The following is a 9,211-nucleotide window of genomic DNA, read 5'->3' on the forward strand; positions in this document are numbered from 1 at the left end:
TTTTAAGGCCAGATTATATGCAACACTCTGTTCGGTCCTTGGCAAAAGGCTGACTTTATTCACCAAAACAAATAATATGGTCGGTGTTAGTGTTCTACTGGAAAACAACTGATGAAGAGAAAGAAAAAGAAAGCTAGCATGCATCAAAAGAAGCACTTTCAATTTCAAATAAAAGTAAAAGACCACTCTGAAACTTTCTGAATCTCGATTTGACGGACCACTGCAAGCAAGAAGCAACTTCTTCGATTACATTTTCTACTATTTATTCCCACAGGAATGCAACGTCTCTTACTCCCTATTCCCTCACCTCTGCGTTTGCGGTTCTGCCTATTAACAACTTTAAATCCTTCGTAGTTCATACAGGTACAGTGTTCCCAATATCATTCTAAAAATCGTTTGGCCTTACTACTGTTCTTTTTCTTTCCCATTTACCAAGGGGTCAAAAAGGAATACTCTTCACTCTTGCTATAGGGGTTCTTGGAATAAGCTGAGAATAATCACAATCCAAGGGGGGTGTTCTCCCATGTCTGAATTTTTCCCCGTTACAACTTACAAGTACTGACTTCTGAAAAAGAAGAGTCCGAAACCCACGGATCTGTAACCTAATTTGAAAAAGCAAAAACCCAGAAAATATTTGCTTGGTTATATACCATGACTTTAAACCTAAAATGCATTATTACACTATTGTATTTTTTTTTTTGAAAGCACGTTCAGACTTTGTGGTTTGAAATTGTGTTTAATGCAACATGTATTCACATACAGAATGAAATTGAAGGTCAATTTGATTGACAATCAGAATTAGAATAAAAATCAAAATCTGAATAACCTATTCCCATAGCCTGCTTGGTTCATAAAGGAATTAGAATCAGAATTAGAATTAGAATAAGCTGTAATGGGATTTCATTCCAGGAGTTCAAATCCAGCCCCCCCCAACGTCCCACAGCACATCCCTGCTCTGTATTAAAAACATCTCTTGATGATGATATCATCATTTCTGATATTATCATAGAGAGGTGTTCCCATTACACGGCAAGAATGTGTTGTGAGAGGTTGTGGAGGGTTGATTTGATCTCTCATTTCAGAGAGGGAGGGAATAACAATTTTTTCAAATGGAGAAATGCCATTTCAACAGGAATGGGAATGAAATTCCGTTCCACCTAACCACAGTTAGAATGATCATTCTAGTTCCTATTCCAAGCCCTCCATTCCCGTAAACTAAACAAACCACATGTGCACTCTGCATCCTTTTAAACAAGATTTTTTAATTAAAAAATGGGTTCGCTTATGATGCCAAAAAGATACGCTACCATAAAAACTTATAAGCAATCAACTGAGGGTTTGACTAGGATACCAGAAAGACAAAAAGAAAATCTACATTTTGTTTTGAGAAAGGGAAAGGGAAAATGATAATCTATGATGACGGAAAGACAAAAACACATCCAATAGTGAGTTTTTATTTTTTCGTGAAACAAGAAAAAAAGAAAAAAGAAGAAAAGAATAAAAAAAAACTCATGTTGGAAAATACCTTCAAGGATATAGTTTATTTTGGATTTCAACTCTAAGATGGAGCATTGAACTTAGCCGGGGAAAAAAACCATCAGGGTGCACCAACGGGCCTCTAGGTCTGTCTTAAGTAACCGACATTCGAGGGCTTTTCTGTAAATACATGTGCAATAAAGGGACAATATATGGCATGGGCATTTTGGCTTCCGTTCGGTCTGTCCTTTTCCCTTCGGCGTCATTGAGTTGGGCCAAGAGGCCCAAGACATGAAGCTACTGCATTCTCATTGGTTGCATTATATCCTTTCGAAAGCTCATGATAAAGAAAACAGAAGGTATAACAAATTTCTGTGTACGATAGATACATAAGGCGGTAAGCTCCGCAGAAGGCAGGACCATCTTATTTTGTTGATTTTTTTTTTTTTTTTTCAATCTTCCTTTTCCATGTGTGCGTGTGTATCTGCATTTCTGCAATCTGAATTGACAGAAAATTGCTGTGCAACAGAAAAGCAACTAAATGGGCCTGAAGAGGAGACACCCAGAAGAGGATTCCTAGTTCCAGGATTCTGAGAAGTCATGTCCACTGTAAAAATAAAGGGAAGTCTCTCGTTCACCATAAATCATAATAGCATGTGTGGAACAAGTTATTATGAAGCATGCCCTTGGCCTTACTCCATAACTGTAAAGTCTGAGCTCTGATCTGAAGGTTAGTGCAAGAAGTCGATTTGCTGCCTTGATGCATCACCTTATCTTGAGGAGAGAGAGGGCCGCCCCCTGCAATCAGTCTGCCCAGACCACCATTGGAATATGGAAAGCAGAAAAGGAACAAAGACAAAAAAGAACAAACCACTCCAGGACATACAATGAAGCAATAATGGTACATATAATATTATATGTCCCCTTAAAAAAGGAAACCAACAAAAATATAACATCAAATATATGCCAGCGGATGCTCTGAATAAGATTGGTAAAAAAAGAAAGGAATATAGATAATATTCATATATACTCTAGACAAGGATTGAAGGACAAGGGTATAGGGGCAGTTACCCTTACAGATACTGAGGCTTTAAGACTTGCCTGATTGCTTCTCATCCATCATTGAAGGAGAGGGAGAGTGGATCTACTTTATGGTGTTTCACGCTGGCACGTTGAAGTGAAAAAGCCAAGAAACGACAAATGCAAAGACCATGCAGGCCAGCAGAAAATTCAGGAAGCGGTGGCCATGCCAGAAGCTTCGAGTCTCAGAAGGTGGAGCAGCAGCAGCTGCAGCTGCTGATGCTGCTGCAGGGTTGTTTGTCTCATTCCACTGCTCCATGAACTCGGTCTCGTTTGCACCAACAACATTGCGTGCAATTGAACCACAAATTTCGCATGTCCTGTAAAGAGAAATAATGCATAAATAAACAGAGAGAGAGAGAGAGAGAGAGAGAGTAAACGCATAAAGCAAGAGAATACAAAGGACTAATTCCAAGTGGAGCTAAATGTTCAAAAATGCATGGTCTTACTGCAAAGAAGGTGACTATATATATGGCCTTTTATACAAAAACTTTGATCTAAATCCAAGTGGGGAGCTGTGGTACGTCCATGTTACTCAACAATATGGTCTTCTTCAACCAAAGAAAGAAAAGTTCACCACAACCACCACCAGCAAGATGAGCTTGGAACAATGAAGAAGATACAAAGCCAATTCAACTTGACAACTTTTAATATTATGATACCCCTCGACGTACTTTGAGTTTATATTGGCTGGTATTTAAATATGTGCATATACACATACCCATATGCTCACAGATTTTACAACACTAAAATTCTTATTTGCAATACCTATCTTATGATGTGTTCAATATTGTATCTTCATGGACATGCAAAGATAGAGACTTTCATGATGGACAGTTCATTTTTGACATCAAGACCACATGCCTCCAAGATCATACAGGTAGACCTTTTCACACCACTGAATCCTAAAGATTCAGTACCAATGAACACTTTCCTCAATTAATACAATATACCACTATGATACCAAAACCTGTAGAGAATTAAAAAAAAAAAAATCGTTATTTTGTTTTTCTCATGTTCGTCAATCCAGCCATGACAAAGGCCTTCTTAAAGCTAGTAGTTAAATTTCTCTAATTTGACAAGACACTACCATGTAAATGAAGAAAAGCCAAGTAACATTCTTGAAGAGCAATACCAATATTTTACTCACATATACACCTTGTTGGTATTAGCTTTCTGAGCATGTTTACCTAAAAGAAGCAGTGGTTTGTAATGCTGCTAAAAATAGAAACATCCTGCCCTTGAGCCAGAGGCTATTGCATTTATCCACACCGTCCAATCAACAGGTCAATCTCTAGGAATAGCCACCACAGTATAATACCACACCAGCTGGCTGATCCAAGCTATCCAAAAATTGCATGCTTTCAAACGGTCAAAGAAACAAATAAAAAGAGGAAAAGGAATAAGAGATCTACTCATATACACTGGTCATCCAAAAGGATGAGACTGCTAGATGGTTAGAGTGACCATGTTATTGTTGTGGTTACTCTACCTGCAACAGCTAATTAATGAAATAGCTCCTCATTTGGACCTGTCTAGAGCAATGAAAAGTTCCACAACTTTCTGAGCTTTTATTTTGCCTTACCACTTTACCAGTTAGGTTTTATTCTTTAATATTGGAGAATCTAAATAGAGTTATTTCCCACAAGGATATAACTGAATTAGAAAACCTTCAAGAAAAAAGAGATTGTGGCTAGGGCAGGAATCAATTGGTCAAATAAAGAGTTTATAAATTTCAAGTATTTTTTGTATTTCCCAATAATCGGGGTATTTTGGTCATTTTGCATGTTCTTGTAGGATTAGCCACCCCTATAGTTTCTATATGTGTGTGTGAGAGAGACAATTGTACCTGACATTTGAGTAAGTTTTCTGCATACCATGCTAATGGTGAGTGATTCCTCATTCCTATAAACTCTAATGATCTAGGCACTCTAGGTTTTCTCTCTCCATCTTTCTAATTCTGCAATCAGCCATTAAACTATCAATAGCCCATCAATTCTTCATCGAAAGAGTTTACTCGACTGAAATTTATTAAGACACATTTTGCTTTAACTATGTCAAAATCCAAAATTTTCTGTCATTTTCATCTTTCTGTCAAACTACTTCCAATTGCTTTCATATTTGGTTCCCTCCACGGGTATACTACGAAATTTCATCCCATAAACTCCATCGAAAACCCTAATTTATAGCATTCTGACAATTTTTCTCACAAAGAGAACTTTTCATCCTTTTCTTGAAAACTTACTCAGAATGCCTTCAAATTAAACGACCCATTACAATCCTTTAACTTGAAGGCTTCTACAAAGTTCAATATAAAAATTTCATCACTACATTAAATTTTTTAATTTTTATTATTTTCGTCATCCTGTGAAGAATCTGCAATCCTTAGCAATTTGACCTAGGAACTAACCCCAACATATCCTCATCTTCAATAACTAAAACATTTCTAAACCCTATTATCGCCAATCAATTTGTGATTAAAGCAAACAGCCCTACATCAATGGCGAAGGGAATGTACAGCCAAATGCATCTCTGACACAGATAGTGCTAGGCCTGGAGTTAACAGGTTGAGATGCAATTCCAGACCTAACTGAAACTTGGTAAATTCCAGACCTGCAGGCCTAGCTTGAACAATCTTGATACGTTTGAAAAGGGAAAAACAAGATATAATAGATGTAATTTCAAATCAACTTCAAATCTTATTGACTATGAATGGAAGAATTATTCAGCACCATGAATCTCAAAGAAACGATTATTTTATGAAAGCTTGATTGTTCCTTTCCCAGTGGGAGAAAATGTTTTGCATCAAACTGCATTGAAAACACATTTGCTACTGAACAACTTGCATTGTTAATGTTTGCTTCATAATAGCTTGCATAATGAATATGAAGACTGAAAAAAGGTGGAAATGCTGTAAGCTTGGATAGGCTGGTGAGGCAGGGGCAGTGTAGGTCATATTGGTCTTAGTTGCTATATTTGTGGTTAATGAAATATCTGGATGTATTTTTCTGATTCCTATTATCCTCTGATCTCTCTATGATTCTGTATTTGATATTTGAAAGGAGTTCCTTTCTACGGCTATCAAGGAGTTTGTTTCCACAATTCTGCTGTTATTAATTGTTTTCATTTCTTTTTCTTGAAAAGAAACATTTTGTTTCGCAGAGACTCCAGAATTGAAGCCCTGAAATAAATACTATACCTGTTTCAAAGCCTGTGCTTTTCTGTCTCTTTATTTCCCCTTATAGCTCCAATAGGTTAGCAGGGTACAGAACCATATCTACAACATAACCCCTTCCCATGGATAAAATACTTTTTGCTTCAGGTAATCAAAAATAAAATCAGGAGTCACTCTATTAGTCTAGACTTTCCACAACCAGACGTGCGACAGTATTAGTTTTTCAAGATGGCATCATCAAGTTGGCTTATGTTGTTAATGACATAAGCAGAAAGGGTGTTAATGGGAAAGGGATGGAAAACAACTTAGGCATCATTCACCAAAAAAAAATGTGATGGTGATAAAGTCCGGGGCTGACCCAAACTCATGAACTCATCCAGTGCCTGGCCCTTTGCCACCCCCTAATAGAACACTGCCAAGAAATATTTGCAGTTGAAGGATTATGCTAACAGAAAACATAATCCATAGAGATATTAAATAGGAACCAACTTTTAATTGGATAATTCCAGAAACACTACTGAGAAAAAAAAAGTAAAAAAAAAAAACAGCTGGATTGCAATATGCCTATAAAATAACTAAGGGCACTAATTAAATTTTTTGGTTTCTTGTCTTCATGATAATGAAATCAAAATACATGAAACTGACTAGATTATGTTTTCTATACAATTAGACAACAAATGAAAAGCTATACCAAAAGAAAACATGAAAACAACATTTCAAACCATGAAAAACAAAAAGAGAGATATTCACATCTGTACCCATTAGTCATATTAACCATGTCATAGGTATCTAAATTCTTCCATCTGTCCAGCTGGCATGCTGTTCCACTCCACAGTATAATACCACATAGAATTGTCCTTTTAAACAAAAACAATGCAATTTATACCCCCTAATTTGCAACAGAAAATGCAGATGATGGAAAAAGGATCTCATCGGGACTCTTTGCAATGCAAAGCATTATGAACCTGGACTCTTTAGAATGCAGTGCATTACGAATTGATGATTCTACATGAAAATTTCATGCAGTTTGTTATTGTGCATACAAAATGATGGTTCTGTGAGAAATTTTTTAGTATTTTCTTGGTTTAAAAAACTCGGTTTCTTTTAAATATACGATTGATCCAACTTTTCTGGGGTCAAATGCAATGGTCTTTTCACCTAAAAATTATGTGATTCATCATTTTGTCAAAGCAGAACAAAGTGATGATGGAAGATAGAGGTGACTTGGACTCTTACAATGATATGCATTGTGAAATAATGTTCCGTAGGAAATGCATTTGGCACTACATTAAACAAACGGAATATCTCAGATTTGCAGTCAGTGATGAAGTAAGAATACCATTTTGACAGTATCTCCAAGTAATAATAAATCCCTCGTCTTGATGCTGATCACATCACTAATAGCAAACCAATACTTGCGTAAAGCAAAGGAGAAATCAGAAAGGAGAGGAAGAGAAGCTTCCGCTGCTGTATTGGAACTCCAAAACAAAGAAGAAAGGAATCATTCTTTCAGTTAAATACACAAGCATAATTTGTTGGTGCTTTAGCTTTTGCTTTATTTCTATGATGCCCTTTGTCTGATATAACCTGCTTTAACTTTCTCCTTTTCTATATAATAAATCCATGACAAAGAAGCATATTGCGTCCTATTTAAGTTTCTAAAACTATGTATTTTATCTTAAGTGAGATCCTTAAATCTCAGTCCCCTAAAAAATGAGCTCAACCTCTAAGACTTGAGCGTAAAAGCTTTAAAATCAAAAGGGAAAAAAATCCAACTAAAATCCACGAAATTACTACGATAAATATTTCCTGCCTCAACTTGACAGGAAATATACCAATACAGGGGAAATTAATATTTTTTTTGAGGGATGAAATTTGACAAATTCACAGTATGGAAAAGATGAGGTACAATAAGAAGCTGAAGTCAAATTCACAGTATCCGTTTTTTTTTTTTTTTTCTCACAAAAAAAATTGAAAATTTGTAACCAGAATGCAATAATACTTGAGTTTTTACTTACTTGTTTCCCCTTATCTTGAACCAAGCCTCGGCGCATTGCTTGTGAGCAGCAGCCAAATCGTCCTTGCAAGAACAGCCCAATTCAATAGGAATCCCAGATTCCTGATTAGTGCTTTCCAGGCTCAGATGACAAATCCTGCAATCCTTGTCCACTTTAGCCGAATGCACCTTAATTTCCGGAACCCCACTTTCCAAATCTACCTCCACCGAACAATCCGCCGCCGAAGAATTCCGGCGGTGGCCTGAAGTCCTCCCAGTCTCGGGATCGGATACACTGGAGCACCTATGCTCTTCACACGACCCACCGGCAGTAGAACCGAACTGGGAGTGCCACGATCTGTCGTCAGCATCGGAGAAGCGTGTGCTTCCCTCACTCCCTGCGTCGCTTGCAGCGACAGAACGACGACGACCTCCCCTTTCCAAATCAACATGGGAGTGCGACTTCCCTACGGTTGCCATTTCCAAAACCCAGGACCTGAAACTTCATGTAAGTGCAATGAGCAGCTTGAGACTGCCGCAAAGGGAGAACATGAAAGCCCTCCAAGGTTGAAATTTTGGAGGTCTCGTGCTCGAACACTTGTCGCTTCAGGAGCAGGATAAAGTCCTAAAAAATTCGAGCAAAATCTGAAATTGCAGAGATTTCAACAAGTAGGTATTTGATCAGTTGATCACTTTCTCACCTCTCAGTACCTTAGTTGCCTACTGACAAACAGAGAAAAAGGTGTGCAAGAACTTCAGTTTCTGCAACAAATAAATAGCAGGCTACAACTAGAGAAGGATTGGAGGCAAACTACAGACTTTTCTGCAGAAATTCATGGCTTGCTCTGTTCTGATTTCTAACAAAGAAATCCGGATTCAAGCCAGGACGCACACATTATAAAATGAGAAAATGTTCCGTTTAAAAAATGGGGTTATAGAAAAAATTTGAGGGAAATGTCTCAGAGAGAAAGCTAACGCCGATTACCTGTATATATATTTCCATGGAGCGACAAGAAGTTCGAAACAAAATTAATTTTACCTTTTTATAAAGCTAAAAGAAAAAAAAAAATTATTTGTGTCAGTCAGAACTCGGAAGAACTACCGAGGAAAATGAAAAATATACCAAAAATTTGGTATGATATAATGATTATCCCATTTTTAATGATAAATGTATTTTCTCAAATGACTGATTTAGCCGTATCATCATAGACAAGGACACAATAAGTTCTGTATTTATGATAATGAAATAATGGATTGAAGAACCCTAAAAGGTCAATCGATACTTTATTTTGGGATAATATTTTAACATATAAACACGTGTCAATTCTATCATATTCGCTGCTATTTGCTTCGCTTCGGAAGAGTTGATAAATAATCATACACACTCTCAAAGTAACATTAGCAACTCGACCAGCGGGAATTATAGAATGATACGCAGCAGGATTGACTCATTTGCTGATCTCACATGTTTCATCGCCGACATC

At 37.0% G+C, this 9,211-nt stretch overlaps 1 protein-coding gene across 9 annotated transcripts; it reads right to left on the bottom strand.

The window, feature by feature from the left end:
* Positions 1 to 1,820: 1,820 nt before the first annotated feature.
* On the bottom strand, positions 1,821 to 8,840 carry LOC148870715 (uncharacterized). Of its 9 annotated transcripts, none has more exons than XR_016107892.1 (4): positions 8,713 to 8,840; positions 7,750 to 8,372; positions 2,578 to 2,876; positions 1,821 to 2,274 (listed from the first exon to the last, which is right to left on the bottom strand). XR_016107892.1 is itself a non-coding variant. In XM_088972736.1 (3 exons), the coding sequence occupies exons 2-3, from the start codon at positions 8,205 to 8,207 to the stop codon at positions 2,636 to 2,638; spliced, it is 699 nt and encodes a 232-aa protein (XP_088828862.1). In that variant the 5' UTR covers positions 8,208 to 8,372; positions 8,713 to 8,840; the 3' UTR covers positions 2,360 to 2,635. The 9 variants fall into 9 exon arrangements, 2 of the variants coding, with proteins under 2 accessions (XP_088828862.1, XP_088828861.1); XR_016107889.1 differs by having other exon boundaries at positions 1,821 to 2,285; XR_016107890.1 differs by having other exon boundaries at positions 1,821 to 2,285; positions 2,548 to 2,876.
* Between the last annotated feature and the right edge of the window lie 371 nt (positions 8,841 to 9,211).

Source organism: Nelumbo lutea, chromosome 2 (genome assembly GCF_056320005.1).
Source record: "Nelumbo lutea isolate HS-2025 chromosome 2, American lotus-T2T, whole genome shotgun sequence".
Taxonomy (NCBI): Eukaryota; Viridiplantae; Streptophyta; class Magnoliopsida; order Proteales; family Nelumbonaceae; genus Nelumbo; species Nelumbo lutea.